Source organism: Lepidochelys kempii, chromosome 1 (assembly GCF_965140285.1).
Source record: "Lepidochelys kempii isolate rLepKem1 chromosome 1, rLepKem1.hap1, whole genome shotgun sequence".
NCBI classification, from domain to species: domain Eukaryota; kingdom Metazoa; phylum Chordata; order Testudines; family Cheloniidae; genus Lepidochelys; species Lepidochelys kempii.
In genome coordinates this window covers 296,269,178-296,292,587 of record NC_136380.1, presented here as the reverse complement: position 1 = coordinate 296,292,587, position 23,410 = coordinate 296,269,178, and the positions used below count along the sequence as shown (strand labels likewise).

At 39.5% G+C, this 23,410-nt stretch overlaps 1 protein-coding gene across 4 annotated transcripts in view; it reads left to right on the top strand.

The window, feature by feature from the left end:
- ANO6 (anoctamin 6) overlaps nt 1-23,410 on the top strand; it is a 166,237-nt gene that overhangs the window by 88,407 nt on the left and 54,420 nt on the right. For 3 of the 4 annotated variants that reach the window (XM_073327998.2, XM_073327997.2, XM_073327995.2), the window contains exons 4-14: nt 6,599-6,664; nt 8,281-8,559; nt 8,963-9,076; nt 10,220-10,335; nt 10,730-10,864; nt 12,646-12,751; nt 13,418-13,478; nt 16,722-16,867; nt 18,805-18,882; nt 22,099-22,324; nt 23,150-23,319. In XM_073327998.2, coding sequence (XP_073184099.1) covers nt 6,599-6,664; nt 8,281-8,559; nt 8,963-9,076; nt 10,220-10,335; nt 10,730-10,864; nt 12,646-12,751; nt 13,418-13,478; nt 16,722-16,867; nt 18,805-18,882; nt 22,099-22,324; nt 23,150-23,319 — 1,497 coding nt within the window. The remainder of the gene's footprint in view (nt 1-6,598; nt 6,665-8,280; nt 8,560-8,962; nt 9,077-10,219; nt 10,336-10,729; nt 10,865-12,645; nt 12,752-13,417; nt 13,479-16,721; nt 16,868-18,804; nt 18,883-22,098; nt 22,325-23,149; nt 23,320-23,410) is intronic. The other variant, XM_073327996.2, reaches the window with a different exon arrangement.

Here is a 23,410-nt window from a genome sequence, read left to right as displayed (position 1 = left end):
AATTACAACACAGAATACAAAGTGTACAGTGCTCACTTTATATTTGTTTGATTGCAAATATTTGCACTGCAAAAAACAAATGAAATAGTATTTTTTCAGTTCACTTAATACAAGTACTGTAATGCAGTCTCTTAATCATGAAAGTTGAACTTACAAATGTAGAATTATACACAAAAAATAACTGCACTCAAAAATAAAACAATGTAAAACTTTAGAGACTACAAGTCCAATCAGTCCTACTTCTTGTTCAGCCAATTGCTCGGACAAACAAGTTTGTTTACATTTGCAGGAGATAATGCTGCCCGCTTCTTGTTCACAACGTCACCTGAAAGTGAGAACAGGCATTCGCATGGCACCATTGTAGCCAGTGTTGAAAGATATTTACATGCCAGATGCGCTAAAGATTCATATATCCCTTCATGCTTCAACCACCATTCCAGAGGACATGCTGATGATGGGTTCTGCTCTATAATGATCCATAGCAGTGCAGACCAACACATGTTCATTTTCATCATCTGAGTCAGATGCCACCAGCAGAAGGTTGATTTTCTTTTTTGGTTGTCTGGGTTCTGAAGTTTCTGCATCAGAGTGTTGTTCTTTTAAGGCTTCTGAAAGCATGCTCCACACCTTGTGCCTTTCAGATTTTGGACGGCACTTCAGATTCTTAAACCTTGGGTCGAGTGCTATAGCTATCTTTAGAAATCTCACAATGGTGCCTTCTTTGCGTTTTGTCAAATCTGCAATGAAAATGTTCTTAAAACAAACAACATGCTGGGTCATCACTCGAGACTGGTATAACATGATATATATGGTAGAATGCAGGTAAAGCACAGAGCAGGAGACATACAATTCTCCCACAAGGAGTTCAGTCAGAAATTTAATTGTGTTGTTTTTTTAACGAGTGTCGTCATCAGCATGGAAGCATGTCCTCTGGAATGGTGGCCAAAGCATAAAAGGGCATATGAATGTTTAGCATATCTGGCACGTAAATACCTTGCAATGTCAGCTACAAAAGTGCCATGCGAACATCTGTTCTCATTGTCAGGTGACACTGTAAATAAGAAGTGGGCAGCATTATCTCCCGTAAACGTAAACAAACTTGTTTCTCTCCGCAATTGGCTGAACAAGAAGTAGGACTGAGTGGACTTGTAGGCTCTAAAATTTTATATTGTTTTGTTTTTGAGTGCAGTTATGTAACAAAAAAATCTACATTTGTAAGTTGCGCTTTCACGATAAAGAGATTGCACTATGGTACTTGTATGAGGTGAATTGAAAAATACTATTTCTTTTATTTTTACAGTGCAAATATTTGTAATAAAAATAATAAAGTACAGTACAGTACACTTTTTGTATTCTGTGTTGTAATTGAAATCAATATATTTGGAAATGTAGAAAAAATCCAAAAGAAATTTCAATTGGTTTTCTGTTGTTTAACAGTGCAATTAAAACTGCAATTAATCGCAATTTAGTTTTTTTAATTACAATTAATTTTGAGTTAATCGTGTGAGTTAACTGTGATTAATCAACAGCTCTAGTTACTTTGTATGTATTAGTAGCATGATTAGGTAAATTGCAGGGGGGGGCTTTCCTCTTCATGGCTTAGCCCTCTGGCCAAGTCACCGTGGTGTCCCCCAGGGTAATAACACTCTCCTTCCTAACTGTCTCTGGCAGTCCCTAAATGGGCTGCACACCTACCATGCCATTCCGAAACTGGCTTTTAGGGGAACTCTGGCCTGCACTCTAATCCAGTTTCCAGTCCAGGTACCCTAAACCCAGCAGCTCTGCGCTTTATTCTCCAAGCCCTTACTGCTGTTCCCTGGACTGCTTCCTACCTTAGCTAATACAGGCTCCTGCTCTTCCTCCTTGTGTCAAGGACTATATCTGTAGGCCAGGTCTCTGTTGCCAGCTCCCTGGCTTTATAGAAGCCATGCCTGTTTGTGCCCAGCTGAACTTCTTCACCAGTTAAGCCTCATTGCGTTCTAGCTCCACCTTCAGGAGCTAATTGGCCTCTCTTGCCTATGTTAACTCCTACAGGGCTAGTGTGGGGTGAATGACCCATCACAATTCACCTTCCCTAGCTGCATCCCCATGTGCTTCTGTGTCTTTGCAGTATAGTCGAAACCAAAAGTCAGAAATGCTGAAATACTATGAAGGAAGCCTGTTCTCATACGATTTCCAGACAAATTTATCAGACTCGGAAGGGGTTGATAAGCTTCATATAAGCATCTGAACTTGAACTCTGAGCCCTTTGAAGTTTACCTGAAACTAACATTACAAGCACTGTTGAAAATCAAAACAATTTAGGACTAGATGCCAAACTCCAATGGGTGGAGTGCATTTCCAGTAAATTTTATAACTATCTGAGGGTGTGCTAATTTTTGTGTGTGTCTGAGATTAAAATTTCTCCCATGAAGTATGAATTTAAATCCCCGCAATTGATGTGCTCAGTTTAGTCCCCATGAACTATTTTCATCTACAAGTCATTAGAGTTTCAGTAAGTGTTCCAATATGCCATTTTTTTTCCTGCTGGGATCCTTAAATAGCTTGTATTTGAAAACTAATGAGGCAGCAATAGAAAGGTAAATTCAAAATAAATTAACAGATAATGTGGTTTTAGTCCCAGTCCAATTTACATTGAAAGACTCTCATTGACTTCAGTGGGAGTTGGATCAGAACCATCGTTTCTGATCTTGGTCACCAATGAAGATAAAACAATCTGTGCTTTATAAAAATAATTTTAAAAAAATCTTTATCCAGGCAACAAAGAAACAACCTACAGCAAATATTTGATGTTCAGCAATTTCTACAGAAAGTTTACAGAGAACTCTAGATTAGCAGGATATGAGAGGTTTGTTTTCGTAAGTAAACAGTCTTTTTCTAAATTGTTCCTGCTAATCAAATACAATTCATCTAATTTAGTTTAGCTACCTGACAAACAGAAAATTGGTTTGAACAATTTAAAAAACCAACATTACTTCTTCCTTTGTTTTTGAATGTGTCATGCCTGAAGAAAGGGAACAATATCTGTGTTATTAAAATAAACACTGCAAACAAATATGATATTTGAGGTCCATTTTATGCAATTGCTTGGGTCTGCAAAAGGCAGCAAGCTACATAAACTGTTTGTTTGCCAAGATTACCTATCTTGCAGTGAAGTAAGAAAGTTGAAAGAGCCCATTAAGTTAAGGGAGAAGGGCAACCACACCTGTTCTGCAGTCTGGTGGAGAGATTTGTTTGGCAGGGCTGAGGGTAGTAAGGAACTTCTGGAAATAAGGTCTCTATTCATGTGGCAACCCTACTCGTATCCTGCTCCCACTTTCTTGCCTCACCTACTGGGGCAGGAGAGAAATCAGGAATTATAAGTGGGCAGCTCCATGGGGCGATGGGTCCAGAACTAGTTTCTTTCCAAGTACAATTATTATAAATTATCATTGACAGTCAGGGTGGAGTCAGCAGTGTTACCAATCCCAAGTGTTCAAAAATCATGAGTTAGGCCTGCAGAAATCATGAGATTGGCTTAAAATTTATATATATATTTAATATGAAAAAACTCTATTGTATAGGGTTTCTTTTTTCTTTGCCTTCAGGTTTCTGAGCCTTTACGGTACACTCACTTCACATTTTCAAGCTTTAGTCTTGCAACTATGAGCAATAGAATCTGACTTTTTTTAATGAAAAAAACGAAGCAGAGAATCTCTTGATGCCAGAAGCAACAGCTTTAAGAAAACTGCCCAATAAAATCATGAAAGATGGCAAAAATGAGATTGGAGGGTTGGTTGTTCTATTCTCCCCCCACCCAACTACCAGTGGGGTGCCTTAAGCCTGATGAGCCCATGTTCTCTTGGTGACTGACAGATCTCCCTCTGATGTTCTGAAGACCAAATTAACTTGTGGAACTCATTGCATGCTATCATTATTGAAGAAAATGGACTAGCAAGATTTTTTTTAAAAAAGGATTAGACACATGTAAATAACCACAGTATCAACATTTACATTATCTAGAAAAAAAGAGACTTTCTGTCTTTGTGCTTCATGTATTAGTCAAATGACAGCAGGAATCAAGAAGAAATATGACTAAGATGAGACATCATAAAAAGATTAAAATAATAGTATAAAGAAGATAGTTCTATTGTTCTCCTTGTCTCATAACACACAAACAAAGGGATGAATAGTCCATTAAATTTTTTAAAAGTTGGAAATTCGAAACCAATAAAAGGAAATACTTTTTTTCACACGTGGGATTAAACTGTAGAATGTGTTACCACAAGAAATTGTTGAGTCCAAGAATTGAATAAGTTCTTAAAAGGGATTGGATATTTATAGGGCTGTCAAGAATATCCAGACTTATCATAGTTAATGCTAACAAAAATTTTGTAAGAGATTTTAAACCTCAGGGTTTAAATCAGGGGTGGACAAACTTTTTGGCCCGAGGGCCAGATCGGCATCACAAAATGTATGGAGGGTCGGGTAGGGAAGGCTGTGCCTCCCCAAACAGCCTGGCCCCCGCCCCATAGCCGCCCCCTCCCACTTCCTGCCTTCTGACTGCCCCCCTCAGAACCCACGACCCATCCAACCGCCCCTGCTCCCTGTCCCCTGACTGCCCCGACCTTATCCACAGCCCAGCCCCTAAGCACCCCCTGGGACCCCATCCCCTATCCAACCCTCCCTGTCCCATGACTGCCCCAACCCCTATCCACCCCACCAACCCCTGACCTCAGAACCTCTGCCCATCCAACCGCCCCCTGCTCCCTGTCCCCTGACTTCCCCCACCCAGAACATCCAACCACCCCTTGCTCCCTGTCCCCTGACTGCCCCCAGGATCCCCTGCCCCTTACCCAATCCCCCCGCTCCCTGCCCCCTTACCATGCTGCTCAGAGCAGTAGGAGCTCACAGCCCCGCTGCCCAGCAGGAGCGGTGGGCCAAAGTGCTGGTGGCATGGCAGGCTGAGGCTGTGGGGGAGGGGGGCAGTGGGGGAGGGGTCGGGGGCTAGCCTCCCCAGCCGGGAGCTCAGGGGCCGGATGTGGCCCACAGGCCGTAGTTTGTCCACCTCTGGTTTAAACCAATCTCTAACTATTAGAGATTAGGATGAGACCTAAATTGAAGGCAGATTATCCAACATCAGCCCGCTGTGGAGTTCTTAGACCTTCTTCTGAAGTATCTGGTACTGACTTCTGTCAGAAACAGGATACCTGGTGGATCTTGGATCTGAGCCAGTATGCCAATTCCCATGTTCCTATCAAGGTTCTGATTCTGCTTCCAGTTTAGTCAATAAGAGTTTTGCCATTGGTTGTTGGAGCAGGACTGGATGTTATGTACAGAGGTTACAGCTGGATGCAGAGTGCCAGAGTAGGTGGATATAGGCGGTTCTTGTTTGAGAAGCTTTGAGATCGGAAGTCCTTAAGCACAGGACAATACAAACAACTAAGAATATGGTCTGGGGTGTGAAAACAATCTATTGCACTTAATAACCCAGAAGACTAATCATGGATCTTCACCTAGAATATGTGATAATTAGACGAACAAACTGCCCATAGAGGAGTTTATATAGTGGGCTTCAAGTAGCTTTAATTTGGTCTACTTCACATCAACTTTTAAAATATCTAGTAAAAATACAAATCTCTTTGTGAGTTCCTTATTTTGTTCCATTCGTGGGGTTCTGAGGAATTTCACAGAGTGTACAGCTGAGCATCAGAGACAGATTTTTGAGCCTCTGGATAGATTGCCAAGTGAGAGACACTCTGTGAGTGAAATTAACATTTCTCATGGACTTCTGCAAATTGCTGTCACTCTGCACATCGTGGGGTCTGTAGCTGCCCCATCTGCCAGCTCCTTTGTTACATGAGGAAAGGCTATGAAACCAGGCCTCCCTCCCTCCCCACCTAGGGACACTGAGGACTGCTGGACAACACCACTACCCCTACAGCCACTCCAACCACGAGATTTTTAATTGTAGGATGTTGCATTTATGGATTGTGAGATTGGTGAGGATTTAGATAACCTCATATTATGATTCTATGTCCTTATTGTGAAAAACGGAAAAAATTGCAGACTATTGGCAGGGAAATGGGGGGATTGGTTGACATGGCAAGATTTTGGAGGTGAAGAATATTTACCGGTGGGTAGCACAAGCTACTGGGAGGCATTCCCTCAGTGGTTAAATTAGGTGAGAAAAGGAGAAGATTGCCGATGTTGATGACCGTTTTCACAGAGCCAGAATTTGGGGCTGACTCATCTCTGTGATGCATCAGACTAAAATGCTAGATACAAATCAAGATCTGAACTTGTGTCTCGGCCCACCTGTAATTGTAAAACATGGGTTAAAGATCAAGTGCCTTCAGTAATCCAAGAGAGCAGGTATGCCACATAACTGCATTTTAAAGTGTTATTGCTTTTAGAAAAAAGTATAAGACTAGTGGTTAATAGTGCACTGACTGCCATAGCAATTATAATATAAATATTGAGGATAATAACTCATCATCTGGGTGATTCTTCACTTTTGCTGGACAATCCTGTTCCTTTATTTTATGTACACTACTTTATATGAATGACATAAATCAGCAAACAAAGATATTTTACTACTTGCAATTGATTTTAACAGAGGAAGAGGCGCGCATATGAGTCTAATCTGATAAGCAATGGCTTGCAACTTGAAGCAACAAGATCGGTGAGTATCCTTTCCTTTGTGTAGACTATTGTGTTTGAAAGCAGACTTTGGCTCCATATGGAAAAGGAAATAAGTCCATGAATGCACTGTAGCTTCTTCACCCTCTTTATTTCTATGAGATCAGGATGTTGGGGTCACAAGAGGTTCCCCTTGCTGCCTCTTTCCCTATTCTTTGTCTAGGAGCCAGGAATCTATGTGCTGAAATCATGGATCTGTCACTGACTTGCTCTGTGGCCTTGAGCAAAGTCACTTAAGCTTTGTCTCTGTTTCTTTCTCTGCAAAATGGAGGTAGTAGTCACCTACTTCACAGAGGGGTTGGGAAGATTAAATAGTTAGTTTGTTCAGCACTTTGAAAACATGAAGCCCTATAAAAATTCTAAGGGACCAGTTCTGCCCCATGCCCTCGTGGCATATAGGAATTGTAAATGGGACTCCAGAGCTTGGGGAGAATTCACCTAATGAAACAGCAGCCATAGATCTGACATAAGTGGCGAATGTTCCTTGCAAGCCCCAGCATAGTGGGAGTAGCTGTAGCACTCAGCATTATGGAGATTCTGGGCTGCATTCCAGCCTGTAGGCATCCCTGGATAGGCTGCTACAAGATGAAGCAGCCACTGGGGATGTTCTCATTTACACTGGAGGCCATGTTAGCCACCGCAGTATCCCAGAATCCAGGCAGCACAAAGATGGATCTTCCCCTCCTTTCTTCCTGGGCTGCCGTTGCTCCCAGCAGATGCAGCACAGGATCTGGCACAAAGTATTTTTATGATTATTTTGTAACGTAATGAGCTCCGGAACAGGAGGCCCTCTGCCACTTTCTCCCAAATGGGGCTCAAAATCCACATCTTTAGGCTTTTGATTAAATAGAAAGTTACAGTGGAAACCCCACTTGTGGCATCCCAGCACATGATTTGGCCCTCTGACCATAGCATGCACCTCAGTGTGCAAGAAGAACTGTTAGGAGAAAATCCAACATGGATATATTGCTACTTGTAAATGGTACATTGTAAATTTGTGCTGGTTTTGGTAATCCTGCAATGCTAATGGTTCAAAATCTTTTTAAATAGTGAGCTTCCTGAGAACTAGATCTAAAAATAAGCATTAAGAAAGGTAATGTAGGTAATGTGTGCTAAAATTTAAATTGCTTTGTAAAATATTTTGCAAGATGTTACCATTAAAGCAACAATTTAGTGATCTTTTTAAAATGCCAGTCTCTCCAGAGAGTTCTCATCTCCCTTCGGTGCCTTTACGGAAGTTAATGAGATGTTCACTAAAATGGATAAAGAATACACCCCTGAATTGGTTTTCTATGGGTTTTAAAGAGAAGGGAAAATCTGTAAAAAGAAAAGGAGGTCTTGTGGCACCTTAGAGACTAATAAATTTATTTGAGCATCGGATGCATCCAATGAAGTGAGTTGTAGCTCATGAAAGCTTATGCTCAAATAAATTTATTAGTCTCTAAGGTGCCACAAGTACTCCTTTTCCTTTTGCGGATACAGACTAACACGGCTGCTACTCTGAAACCTGTGAAAATCTGTGTTACTTTAAAAGTATTATGAAGAGCTCTTTGCTTTCATTTTTTGTGGGCATACGTTTTTAATATTCTTTCACTTTAGGTCTTAGATGAAAAGCTTATTTTTGTAAAAGTGCACGCACCTTGGGAAGTGCTATGCACATATGCCGAGGTTATGCACATCAAATTGCCGCTGAAGCCCAATGACCTGAAAACCCGAGATTCAGCTTTCAACTGGTTTAGTAGACTCTTCCGAGTGGATGAAAATATCATCAAACCAGAGCAAGAGTTTTTCACTGCCCCATTTGAAAAGGCCCGTTTGTCTGATTTTTACATTCAAGACAAAGACATCTTCTTCAACCCAGCAACCAGAAGCAGAATTGTAAGTCAATATAAAGATTTATTTCTTTTCTGTCTCTAAACCCACACAAAGACATTTGTTTATTTCTCTTTGTCAATCAGAGCAACACAACCACCATCACCAATAACAGACAACCCTCCTGACACATTAGAAATGTACTGTAGAGAACAATCCTACATTCACTAGGAAACTGACTGGACAGTCTAATGAGGTGAAATTCCGAACCTTTGTCCAACTTGGGTTCCACTTATGCCCCAAAATAGAGTTTAAGTGGGACTTAAATGGGGGCAGTGGCCTTGTACAGTGAATTTCACCCAAAGAACTTGCCCCTCTTTAGCATCTATGATTCTGGGATGACATAAGTTATGGTTTATATTCCTCACTTACAAATTGCAAGAGATTCAAGGCATTTTGTACTTTTCAGGTTCATTTTATTCTTTCCCGTGTGGAATATGCAGTAAGAGACAATGTGAAAAAGTTTGGTATTAACAAACTCCTGGACTCTGGGATCTACAAGGCAGCATTTCCTCTTCATGATGTAAGTCCAATGCTTGGAACAGGTATCTTAGTTGGGAATAAATTTGTATGCTGATTGAAGGCATATGCATGATTCCTATAGCAAAATGCCTATGGGCGTTGATTTTATTTGTTCACTGACTGTCCTATTTGGAGACAATGGCTGGAAGAAAATTTTCCTTCAAAACTCTTTTTCAGAGGAATACTGATTTTTCAAGTCAACAGAATTTTCCACAAAAAGTGTCTTTTCAGAGAAGATTTCAATTTTTATTTCAAAAACCAAACACCCAGAAACTGAAGTATTTTTATCTGGAAATGCTGCCGAGGTGCCTGATGGGAGCTGTATGTAGTTCAGTTGCCTCACGTCCCTATTGGCCTCTGTGCACCAGGCTCCCCAGCCAGTCTATATCTTCTATGATGCTCCATGGCCAGAAACTCCCAGGATGTATCACTTTCCTCTCCAAGAGGGAAAGCCAAATGATCTTCCTCATCGCCTTTCTTGTTGCACTATAGAATGAGAATGGAAAAATCCATTAAAAATTCTTAATACAAGTCCACATTTTCACCAAATACGTTTACAACTAACCTAGCAAGGAAATGAAGGGTTATTTCCCTCTGTACCCTCTTTTGAATCTAAAACAGATGCTGGAAGCCCTTCATTTATTCTCCAGAATTTTCAGCTTTCATTGTGGTACATCACTGTCCTGAAGAAAGCACGTGATAGTATGTTAAGGGTACTTAAAGTTTCATTTTTAATTAGAACTGATCCTTTTCTATTTATTCTCCCAATCCTAGGCACCAAGCCTGCAAATACTTACATGCATGTTTAAGCACATGACTAAACCCCATTTTTTTCAGTGAGATGACTCCCATAATTAAAATTAAGCATGTGCATAAGTATTTGCAAGATCAGGTCCTTAATGACAAGCCTCTGTACTGTTAGTGCTTGCTTACTTCCAACTCCTTTTTTGTAATTTGCAATGGAACTTGGGCTAAGAGATTACCCTGTATACTAGTCTCACAAGTGTAGCTCCACAGGGATCAGATTTCACACAGCCAGCGGGGCTGAAGTGGCACTGTAAACTGGTTCAGCTGCCCGTACGGTTTGGGTACTGTAAGTGGTTATTTTATGAGACAGTGTTTCCATATTCATTCTCTTTTGCAGTCTAGATTCAATCACCGGTCAGAGGACCCCAACTGCCCTAATGAACGGTATCTTCTTTACAAGGAATGGGCTCACCCCCGAAGTATTTACAAACTGCAGCCATTGGATCTTGTCAGGTGAGTATGCATATGATCAGTACAATTCAGAAAGACCGAGGAATTCACATAACATTTTCATGTTTTGGTACATTGAAGATTCATGTCTTAATTCTAATTGCTGATATGTTTGCCCATATCTGCACACACATTTGAGCATGCTGTTTCTGACTTTATAAGATACAGGCACATGCCTATATAACCAATCAAAAGTGAGCTTCAGTGAGAAGTCGGCATTGCATGCAAATATAAAAAATCATGCAAATTCACAGAAATGGTTAGCTGCTGTACCTCTGAGTCACACACTGTAAAAATATGAAAATAGAGTCTAGCCCTAAATATTTGGAATAGCCGGTTGTCTGAGAAAGAAATGTGGAGTTATTTGCATTTTCAAAGAGTATTTTTCCCCTCACAGGAAATATTATGGAGAGAAAACTGGAATATATTTTGCTTGGCTTGGTTTTTACACTCAAATGCTGAGCGTGGCAGCAGTAGTAGGACTTGCCTGTTTTTTATATGGATACCTAACGAAGGACAACTGCACATGGAGGTACCGGATGGACAGTTCAAATGTATTTTCGTATTGACACAGTTCTGAATACTCACAAATAGCATGGAGTTTTCTAGGCATTAAAAAAAAAGGAACCTTGTTAGTGATCCCAGGTTGAAGTTCATGGTACTGTTGAATGAACACTATGAAAAGGAAATGACAAGCATATATCAGGGCTACAAGAACATTGGTGGGTCATCTAGTCCAAGGGACATGAAAATCCTCCGACGCTCCCCCCCGATTTCTTCTACTTCCCTTGCATCCTCCCTTCTCATTGTGCATGTTCCCTCCTCTACTCTCTGTCCTCCTTCTCCTTCCTGACATATACTGTAAGCAAACAAAGAGCCATATCATGCCATCAGCTTTTAAGCAGAATTCCCTATTGAAATCAGTGGGGAGTTGTGCTATAAATCTGATGGCACATTATGGCCCGAAGGCTTTTACAAATCAGAATGTACAGAGACATTCATGTCAAATAAAAAGGACATAGAATGAAAGGGGCAGATGAGCAAAATGATTAAAACAACGAAAACATTAAAAGAGCATCCCAAAATATAAATCAGTTTTCTGCCTTCAAAATAAAGAAGACATAAAAGGAAATTAAAAAGCAGAGAAAGAAAATGACAATAAATCGTGGGGAGAAAATAAAGAATACAGCACGGCATCTGAAACAGAATCAAATCATAATATCTTTTAGGAAACTAAAGCTACCATGTACGGAAAGGGCTCTCTAAGGACCTGATCCGATACTTAGTCAGTCATTGAAATGATTCCCATTGACTTCAGTGAGTGGTGGATCAATCCCTGCACTAACAAAAATCAAGTTAATGGAGAAACAAATACAGAGAATAAGAATAGCAACTGGCTTGTTTCTGAAGTTAAAGATGCAAAGATACAGGGCAAAAAAGTAAGACAGACATGAGATGTTACAATGACTTGTATTTAAGATTTTGTTTTTTTCATTCTTTATAGTTTGACAATTCTTTTTGAATCCACATACAGTATAATGTAAAAATGTAAAGAAAACAGTGAAAAATCAAAACTTCAACACAGGTTACCATAGCATGCCCATTTATGTTTGCTGCTCCCTATAGGAGAGCAAAAACTTTCTCATAGGTGAAATTCACATATGGGTGGAGGGCCTGCTAAAAGGCACTGCTTGGAACTCAGGACTCCCCCCCCTCCCCTTTCTATAGGAGAATAGGCAGAACAGCAGCACAGGGGAAATTCTGCTCCCCCTTTACACCCTGAAGAGACACATTGGTGGGAAAGGGGCTACTGGATCTGCACTTATGCAGATCCCCTGATCCTCTTTCACCCTCTGTAGCTAGAACTACTTCAGACTATTTTAGCTACTCCAAGTGACTCTGCAGCCACTCCCTGGCCTGAAGAGAATTCCTCACTTTTCCGCCTCGAACCTCCCCTACCACCATGCTCAGATTGAACATTATAGGGTGGATTTGCCCATTATAAATCAGGTAAAAGAGTCACCCTGAAATCCTGAAAATGTGAACAATAGGATTTTTTAAGATCTCTGTTTTGTTCTTAACTTGATTCCTTTTAGAGAATAGCTCCAAGAGTAATGGGAGATAATTCCTTCCATGCTTCATAATCTAATCTGCAGTCTATTGAGGGCTAAGAGTGGAAGTGGAGGAGGCGCATTGTCTGAAAGCAGCACACTTAGCAACTTATTCCGTACTTCACCGAGTTATCACACCATCTACAAGCATTAATGGTAGTCTGAGTTTCGTGCTTGTGTAATTGATTGATTTTATTTTTAGCCAAGAAGTGTGTGATCCCAACATCGGTGGCAACATCATAATGTGCCCGCAGTGTGATCAGGAATGCACATACTGGAACCTCACTATTACCTGTGAATCCTCTAAGGTAGCATGCCATTTACATCCTGCAGAAATGGGCTTCTAAGTTCAGTTGCAGTAGCCTTTGTATTTTCTCTTAAACCATCCATGGGGTGAAGTGGCAGCAGTGTTATTCTCCCTCCAGTGCAAGATTAATGTTTCTTCAGCACAGCAATATAAAAGGTACAAGAGAGAAACATGTGAAAAGGGAAATGTTGGAAGGAAAAGGCAGAAGGCAACCCCACAATTACCATATCAAAGCAGTATTTTCTTATTAAATAGGTTAATGTTTTTTGTGTCACTTCTTGTTTGTCAGAATTATTTGTTCATTTGCTCTGTGTGTGTTTGTGAGAGAGAGAGAGAATACAATGTGTGTGTGTCATGTCAACTGAAATTCCTAACACTGAAGTACTGGCTCTCCTCTTCCAGTACAGTGAGTGGTGGAACATTGATACTACAGCAGTTGTATACCCTTTTGCTGCATATTTGACTCGTAGGTTTAATGTAGGTTTTCTGCATTTAATTTCCTTGATTTTGCACATTGGAAGAATACTAGGAGGAAAGGTGAAGATTAAACCATGTAAAAGCTCAAAACTAAAATCAAAATGTGCAACATTCTATCAGCGTTCTTATCCCATGTAGAAAAATTACTGACCCATTATGGCTAAATCGTTTATATTTTAATTCTTTACAGAAACTGTGTATATTCGATAGCTTCGGAACACTAATATTTGCAGTATTTATGGGAGTATGGGGTAAGTCGATTTCAAGGTTTTGCTTTCTGTCTACAGTTTTGTCGTCTAATTTTGGGCAGACCTAAGGCATAAGCCAAAAAGTGTAGCTAAATGTACAACTATTTCAGTTTCTAGTGTTCAGGAATATTACACAAGGGAATTCACACATAAAAATTAAGCATAACAGTAACTCTTTTTAGCATCATTTGGAGACTGATTTCAGAACTTCCAGGGGCAGATAGGAACAGTGGGGTGGGTTTTTTTTTTTTTTCAGTGTTTGCTTCATCCTTTTAAACTCGGAGAAAAGGAAGAAGAAGGGATTAGAATTGCCCAGTGGTAAACCAGCAGGAGCCACATGCTTAAACATGTCTGGCAAAGGAACTGTTTTTCTCCAAGGAATCTTGGAGCTCTCTATTCCTACTAGCAGCTGCGTGACTGAGGAAGGCAATGGGAAAAATAGAGCCATTTTTTATAAACTCTAGTAATTATTTCTTTCCTTCTTCATTTACGTAATTGATACGCAAAACATGCAGTAATTACAAGCACTAGGGACATCTTGTGGCAGTGAAAGTGTCTCTTTAATCAGGGGGTTCCCACTGACTGATTCTATTCTGTACTGGATTCAGTGGACAAGTCAAAGCTTATTTTTCCAGAAAGTGTCTTGTTTCACTGGACCGCAGAGGCAGAACCAGAATTTTCTTAGCAAGGGGGCCCATGTTACTGGCCAAGTAGCAGAGTTCACAGTATGTGCTACTTCCCAATTTCTTCATTGACGGGACTCTGCTTTATGCATGAGTTGCTTACCTGGAGGTTTGCAGATGTTTATGGGGTTCCTTCCCATTCCCCTCTCCCACCGCTTCACAGTGTCACCCATGTCCTCACCAACCCACCATCTCTTCTTCCAGAGCAAGCCTGGAAATGGATGTGGTAGAGGAGGCAGCGTGAGATGGCAGCCCGGGGCTCAGAGAAGTGGGGAGCCAGGTCCAAGACGTCTCCCCCGTTCTCCCCTCCCACCAGAGAGATGGGGAGCAGCCAGGATCTTTCCTCGCACCCCTCCTCTCCCATCAGAGAGACGGGGACTGTAAATTAGTAGTAGCAGCATTGTCTATGGCCAAGGGAGGAGCCTGAGGGTCCCTCCCCGCTTTATTAAGCCTCTTTAGATTGTCCATATTAGCAAGGTTGCTAATTGGCTTTAACTGTAGCCCCTTAACTAGAGTAATTACTTGTTGGTGATTAACAAGTAATGTTGACTTGGAAGCTAGTCAGCAAAGTTACAGAGGTAAGTTTTATGTTATCAGTGGTGCTCCTTGAAGGGTAGTGTACAGAAGACAACTACTGTAACATTTTAGAACAATATCTCAGCTTGATAAGAAAAGGTTAATATGCTTGTTATTGTAAAACATGTTGTACTTTGATCTTTTGATAATGAACTTAATATAAAGTGCTTTAAAGTAACTATTTCAATAAAATAATTAAGTTAAATTTGATTCTTTTAAGAACTTTTCAAAGGTATACTATGCTTAAGATACCAGCAGGAAATTCCCTAAATCAAAGATTAGAACAGTTTGATGTTAATTTGATCTTTTTTCTGTTGTCCCAATAGTTAACTTACTTGTAATTTGTCTGTTAATTAAAAATTGTGATTTTCTGTTTTGAAGTATGGTTCCAAAAATGATAAATGGAAAGTTAAACTGCATACCTACAATAATGCTGACAAGGGTATGTTAGTATTCTCATCATAAACCCGCTACATAAGGAGGTGAATTGTCCATCACAATTGTACTGAATCCAAGTGAGCCATAGTCTTGATGCCATTTCAATTGTAATTTTCATTGAATTGTAATACTTTAAATAATTTAAGGAATGATATATTTTTAACCCTATGATTGCATTGCGACCATTAATATACTTATTAATAACGGTACTTCTGTAATATGTTCCCTTCAGAGAACTCAAATAACTACAAAACATGAATTAATTAAGCCTCACAATACCCCCTGTAAAGTGGGTATGGACTACTAAATTATAGTAAGTGACATGCCCAAGGCCAGACAGGATTAAAACCCAGATCTCCAGACTCCCAGTCATTTGTTTTAATCAGTAGAAAATGCCGTCTTAGAATAAATTAAAGAAAAGAGCAATTAAAATACAGACAGAAGAACCTGCCCTGCTCTGAGGCCTGAGCGGTACAATATAGCTATAAAGTTATCTCACCTGGAGGAGTCCCTCTGTGTAGGCAGCTCCCTCAGTGACAGAGTCATCATAGCCTCTCTTGGGCCACACCCATTTCCTGGCTGCTCACACAGGGATTGTGGCAGGGGGAGGGGCAGCATGCTGTAAGGCCAGGACAACCTTGCACTCCAATATTTCCCAGCTATTGGAACAGTCCTTGAGGGCCTTTTGCAGCTGGTGCTAATTGGAGCACTGATGAGGTGCTCTAAATTATGCTGGGGACCAGACCAGTGGCCAGATGTAGGGATGGAGGAGCTTGCTCCTCTTTGGTCCACTGGCCTTGCTCTGCAGGTTGATATAGAAGGTCAGGGCACCATTTCCCCTTTTTTGGCCTCTTGCTTGTAAAGAGTGGTCTCTGTGCTCCCTAGAGTTCAGGGAGCGTCGGGACTGCCAGTGTGAGAGGCCCGTGTGAAGCCATGTAAAGGTAGGAGCCTTCCTTCCAAGAATGCGCTTGTGCAACGGCCTCTCCCAAACTCACCCTTAGAGTTTTTCTTTTTATTTCTTGCTTGGTTTTGGTGACTTGACTGTAACTGTGTCTGGAAAACTTTTAGTAGGTGTGGCATTAACTCTATAGTGTATATTAAATGGGCATTAGTCTTTTCCCTATGGCAGTTTCCTATATGTGCTAAAGTTTTATTTTAAAAACATCTATAACTCTCCAAAATTATTTTCCTTCAATTAACCAAACAATCTGCTTTGAAAAACCATACTGCAATATAAAATCCAAATTGTTCCTATTCAATACGTTTTCAGAAAAGAAAAATAAACTTTTATGCATTCTTTAGCATAAAGAATCCACAGGTTGATATCATAAAAACACCTACATCATTAGAGCAGTAATTAGGTAAAGAAACAGATCCAGTTATTTTCTCCCTGAGAAAGTCTTGGCACCATCCCACCAGCCAGTAAAGGTTATATTCTGTGTCTGCAAAAAGTGATCTAAAAAATTAACGGTTCACATATTACAGCATAGGAGTTCAACGCTGTCCGGTGTACGTGTGGTATAGCTCTGTTTGTTTTTCCTTTGGTTAGTTACTTTGTTTCTGGAGTTTTGGAAGCGACGGCAGGCTGAACTGGAATATGAATGGGACACTGTTGAATTTTTAGAGCAGGAAGAACATGTACGTCCAGAATACGAAGCACGATGCATTCATGTAGTAACAAATGAAATCACACAGGTAAGGAATGTTTTTAGAATTGGTCATACTGCAAACTGTGAAACCTAGAAATTCAAACAAAGACCTTGTGATGGGCCAGATCTTCAACTGATATAAATCTGCGTTTCTCCACTGAAGTCAGTGGAGCTACCTCGGTTTGCAGCAGCTGAGGATCTGACCCAATATGTTGATCTAATAAATTGCAGGCCTAGCGTACACCAATCTGTATCAGGCTAAAATGTGAGGCCTGGGGTTCACAGAAATCACATCTATCATTTCAGCTGGTTGTACCAATTACTGCAACCTTGGGACTGGCAACTTTCTGTAATCTATGTTCTCTATGTATATAAATCTCCCCACTGTATTTTCCACTGAATGCATCCGATGAAGTGAGCTGTAGCTCACGAAAGCTTATGCTCAAATAAATTGGTTAGTCTCTTAAGGTGCCGCAAGTACTCCTTTTCTTTTTGCGAATACAGACTAACACGGCTGCTACTCTGAAACCTTTCTGTAATCTATAACACCAAGTGAGGGGGTGATTACTAAAGGGCAGTTTCATAACAGCCAGAGGGACTGCAGTAGAATGATCTGGTGCCACAAAATGGTACCTCTAATCTCAGGTAACAGCCTGGCATTGAATAATTTTTGTTGTGAGAAGCCCACAGTCGTCACTGATAGGGTTGCCAACTTTGGTTGGACATTTCCTGGCGGTTGCATCACATGACATAATCTTTAATTAGCTGTTAATCTTTAATTCCTGGGTACTCCAGAACAATCCTGGAGGGTTGGCAACCCTCAACTCACTGATTGTTCCTTGTTCTTGGAAGCCTGGAGACATGCCAGGAAAACAAGACAAAATGGAGGAAGAGAAGTTGCATTTCATGCAGTTTCCAGACTTTGTTATCCACAGGTTTCTTTGAATGAGAGAAGCACAAACAGGTATTATGGCCAAGCATATATGGATGCTAATAACATTAATGAGTTCACCTGGACAGGGATAATTCTCATTCTAGTGAAACACAATACACATTTACGAGGCTCTTAGTTTAGAGCTCTTTTTTTTAATACATTTTCAAGTGGCTTTAGCGGCTCACTCAGCTCAGCTGTCCGGTTTTTATTATTTTTTGTTATTGCATCACTATAGCGTTTACCTGATCATTTGCTTTGCTTTCATGTTCTAGCCATATTATATTAATGTTTATAATAGGGGACTTGAAAAGTTCCAAAACTAGACTGACATGGTTAAAAATCTACCCTAAGTAGCCCCTTCTGTATTATAATCTTGTGCTACAGAATACCTGGTTTTATTAATAAGCTTATAAAACTTACATTATCTTTACTACACAATGATAATTCTAAACAATTCTTAAGGCATTTTTAGATAGAGAAGTTTTGGCTAAAAAATAATATTTTTGCCGTTATATAGACCTTTCATCTGAGGGTCTCAAAGATTTTTTAAAACATCAGTGAAGCCCCATTACACCTGGGTGAGGTAGGCATCATCCCCATTTTAGAGGGAGGTAAACTGAGAGACAAAAGGCTGAGGTCTACATTTTCAAAATGTCCACTAATTTTGGGTGACAGTTTTTGGATGCCAAATCTTAGGTACATAGGGACCTGACTTTCAGAAGTGCTGAGCACCCACTAATCCAACTGATCTGAGCAGTGGGTGCTTAGCACTTCTGAAAATCAGGTCCCACATTTCTCAAATTGGGTACTCAAAAACTGACACCCAAAATCAGTGGACTCTTTTTTTTTTTTTTTTTGGAACGCGTCGGCCCACATGAATTGCCAGGGGGACATGGCAAAAATGTCAGGTCTGGGAATAGAAACCAGGATTCTGATTCCCGTTCTTGTGCCCTAAACATGTCAAAGTGCTTAACAGGTCACATGAAAAATATACTTAAAAGAAGAGCAGATGTATGATTAATCCCCTTCTAAATCAACTCTCTTTCCAGCAAGAAGAGCACGTGCCATACACTGCCTGTGGAAAGTGTGTACGGATGACCTTCTGTATAAGTGCAGTCTTCTTCTGGGTAAAATTCTGTTGGTCTTATTCTTTAATATAATGTACCTTTCTTGACAAATAATAGCTTCATGAAAAACTAAACTATATATGAGCCAATAAAGTGACAGGCTGATCTGAATGTTCAAATATGGATGTTTAAGTTGCCCCCAAAAAGCATCTGCACACATGCCCAAACACATAACTGCATACACCAAACATACATTTGCATATGAAAAACAGATAATCATGCAGATAAGTTTATACTTATGCATATTTTGTGGCTACAGCTTGTGGACTGTGTTTGAAAATGTGGTTCACTGTTTCCTCCATCAGCATTTTCAGATACATGTTTTGCTGGTAGGTGGAACAATGGATTACCTTGGGGACAGATCTGGTTGCACTTCCCCCCCTCCTTCCCAGTTTCTTTCATTGTTGTTCCAGCCATTCAGTTCAATAGCATGTCATGGACGAATGGGCCTCTTTCAGCTTTTTCGTTTCACTTAAAAGAGCGAAGCTGGGAGCTCTTTGATTTTCCCAATCTTGCTACTTTAATTAAAACTAAAAATTGAAAGAAGTCCAGCCACCCATGAAACAATATGTAACATGGTGGGCAGGCCCAGAAAGGCCATCTCTAAAAGCTGAGGCTCTAATAATTGCATGCTCCCAGAGCCTGTACAACATTCTGTAGCCGGAAAACCATCACCAGTGATAGGAAATGAAGCTGGAGCACAGGGACTGTATAGAATGCTGGCTGGCCAGCATGGAAGAGGCTATGCTCTGGGTTTTCATGTCTGGAGCACAGTGAAGAAAATAACTAACTAACTGGCTGGCTGGGGTTCAGAATGCTGGGAGAATCTGATAACATGTATTGCGATTTGGTTTATTACTATGGTATTATGTCTGTGGTGTGGGGGACAGGGGATAAACGTCACTTTACAGACATATAAGAAGAGAAACTTGCTGCCTTGAAGAACTTACAATCTAAATAAAAACTAGATAGCTAACAAGAAATAAAAATGGGGAAAGAAGCAGATATGACAAAAAACAAGGGGGAAAAAAATACTGAACATGAAAGTATTATTTCAACCAATGCAGATGGTATGACTGATTAAAATTAGGACTATCAAGCAATTAAAAAAATTAATCGCGCTGTTAAACAATAATAGAATACCATTTATTTAAATATTTTTGGATGTTTTCTACATTTTCAAATATATTTATTTCAATTACAACACAGAATACAAAGTGTACAGGGCTCACTTTATATTTATTTTTGATTGCAAATATTTGCACTGTAAAAACAAAAGAAATTATTATTTTTCAATTCATCTAATAAAAGTACTGTAGTCCAATCTCTTAAACATGAAAGTTGAACTTACAAATGTCGAATTATGTACAAAAAACCCTACATTCAAAAATAAAACAATGTAAAATTTAGAGCCTACAAGTCCAATCAGACAAACAAGTTTGTTTCCATTTCCAGAAGATAATGCTGCCTACTTCTTGTTTACAATGTCACTTGAAAGTGAGAACAGGCATTTGCATGGCACTGTTGTAGCTGGCATCACAAGATATTCACATGCTAGATGCGCTAAAGATTCATATGTCCCTTCATGCTTCAACCATCATTCCAGAGGACATGCGTCCATGCTGATGATGGGTTCTGCTTTATAATGATCCATAACAATGCAGACCAACACATGTTCATTTTCACATCTGAGTCAGATGCCACCAGCAGAAGGTTGATTTTCTTTTTTGGTTGTTCGGGTTCTGAAGTTTCCGCATCAGAGTGTTGCTCTTTTAAGACTTCTGAAAGCATACTCCACACCTTGTGCCTCTCAGATTTTGGACGGCACTTCAGATTCTTAAACCTTGGGTCGAGTGCTGTAGCTGTCTTTAGAAATCTCACAATGGTACCTTCTTTGCGTTTTGTCAAATCTGCAATGAAAATGTTCTTAAAACAAACAACATGCTGGGTCATCACCCGAGACTGGTATAACATGATATATATGGTAGAATGCAGGTAAAACACAGAGCAGGAGTCATACAATTCTCCCCCAAGGAGTTCAGTCACAAATTTAATTAATGCATTATTTTTTTAACGAGCATCATCAGCATGGAAGTATGTCCTCTGGAACAATGGCCAAAGCATGAAGAAACATATGAATCTTTAGCACATCTGGCATGTAAGTATCTTGCAATGCTGGCTACAACAGTGCCATGTGAATGCCTGTTCTCACTTTCAGGTGCATTGTAATTAAGAAGTGGGCAGCATTATCTCCCATAAATGTAAACAAACTTGTTTCTTTTCACGATTGGCTGAACAAGAAGTAGGACTGAGTGGACTTGTAGACTGTAAAGTTTTACATTGTTTTGTTTTTGAGCGCAGTTATGTAACCAAAAAATCTACGTTTGTGAGTTGCGCTTTCACGATAAAGAGATTGTACTATGGTACTTGTATGAGGTGAATTGAAAAATACTATTTCTTTTGTTTACAAATATTTGCACTGTAAAAATGATAATCAAAAATAGTACAAAGTGAACACTGTACACTTTGTATTCTGTGTTGTTATTGAAATTGATTATATTTGAAAATGTAGAAAAACATCCAAAAATATTTAATAAATTTCAATTGGCATTCTATTGTTTAACAGTGCGATTAATCACAATTAATTTTTTTAATCGTGATTTTTTTTTTTTTTTAGTTAATCGCGTGAGTTAACTGCGATCAATTGACAGCCCTAATTAAAATGTGCCTGTTTCTCTTGAGGGGCAGTTGCTTTTTTCTGGCCACAATCCGCAACAACAATAATACCTGGCTCATATACAGTGTTTTTCCTCCAGAATGCATCCTGCCAATTGTGCAATGCTGTACATGGGGTGTTGGGAAGAGAAGATTCTTTTCTAACCCCAGGAAGTGACAATCATATGCCCCAAAGCATGAGATCTGATTACCTTTCTCCTTATCTTAGCTTGCGTAGCTACAAACATTATCGGTCATAAAATTATCCATCTCTTTTTCCACAGGTTGACTGTATGCTACACAAAGTAGTCTTCTCTTTTATGGGCTCTAAATTTACTGTGCTTTATCTTCACAGAGCATCCCCTTGCTCTCATATTATGGGATGGGGAGAAAGAGGGTCTAAATAGTTTCACTTTGCCCTTCATAATATATATTTCAAACCACTGTTTTTCCCAAGCCATATGATTTTACACTATTATATATATTGTACTCTATTTTCAGATTCTTTTGATCATTGCGTCAGTTATTGGCATCATCGTCTACAGACTCTCTGTTTTCCTTGTGTTTTCTGCAAAGCTGCCACGGCACATTAATGGAACAGAAGCAATTCAGAAGTACCTGACTCCCCAGGCAGCCACTTCAGTAACTGCTTCAATCATCAGTTTTATAATCATCATGATTTTGAACATCATCTATGAAAAAGTGGCAATCATGATTACTGACTTTGGTAAGTTTATGCTTTCGCTAGGAACTATAAGAAAAAACAACATAATTCTTATAATAAGGACCCCAGTAAATTAATATCTACACCAAGTATTTCAGAATTTTCCCTCTATAGCATGCAATGACTTCTAGAATTTTTCAAATATAGCTTTTCACTTTTATCAACGAAATATATTTTACTCCTCGCCTAAGAAATCCTTGTATAGCCAGCATGAAAGATCAATTGTTTACAGCTTTGTATTTGTGAAATAGACAAAACAAGCAAGATTACTATAATACCCAGGCTTTATAAAAAAAGATCAGTACCGCATAACACATTTAAGAACATTATGGAGAGAACAGCCCCTTTTTTGTAAATAAATGGAATATGGTCACTGGTCCAATGCTAGATGCTTTCCTCTCGTTATTAAACAGACAACCATTCACAAATATTACTGTTCTTTCCATCCAGGCCATCTACATTAAAGTAGCTATTCTACTTTACCTGTGTAAAGTAGTGGTATTTTAATATGGTTTATTTCTGTCAGTTCAAAGTGTTATGTTTGTTGTTTGTTGAGTCTGTGAGGATTTTCTTTCTATGAGAGCGATAGAGAATTGTGTTGCTCTTTTTCTTTTAGTGTCAAAGAACAAATTATTTCCTCTTTACAAGTGTCTTATAATTAACATAATGGCTACAATGTATTAGGGACCCTAAACAATCTAAATTGTGCTGTAAATTCTATTCAAGCATGCAAGGCACATGCACATTTTTTGACGGAGGCACTAAAGCTGTTCAAATATTAATTTTCTTTTCCTTTTTGTTTTTTGGTGTGTTTTTTTTAAACTACAGAACTACCAAGGACGCAGACTGATTATGAAAACAGTCTGACCATGAAGATGTTCTTATTCCAGTTTGTCAACTATTATTCTTCATGTTTCTACATTGCATTCTTTAAGGGTAAATTTGTAAGATTCCCTGGAGACCCAGTTTATTGGTTAGGAAAATACAGAAATGAAGAGGTAAGAATCCACTATAGTTTATCTTTTTTTCTTAATTAACAATGTAAGATATTAGCCTAGGGCCTGGTCTACACTAAAAAGTTAGGTCAAT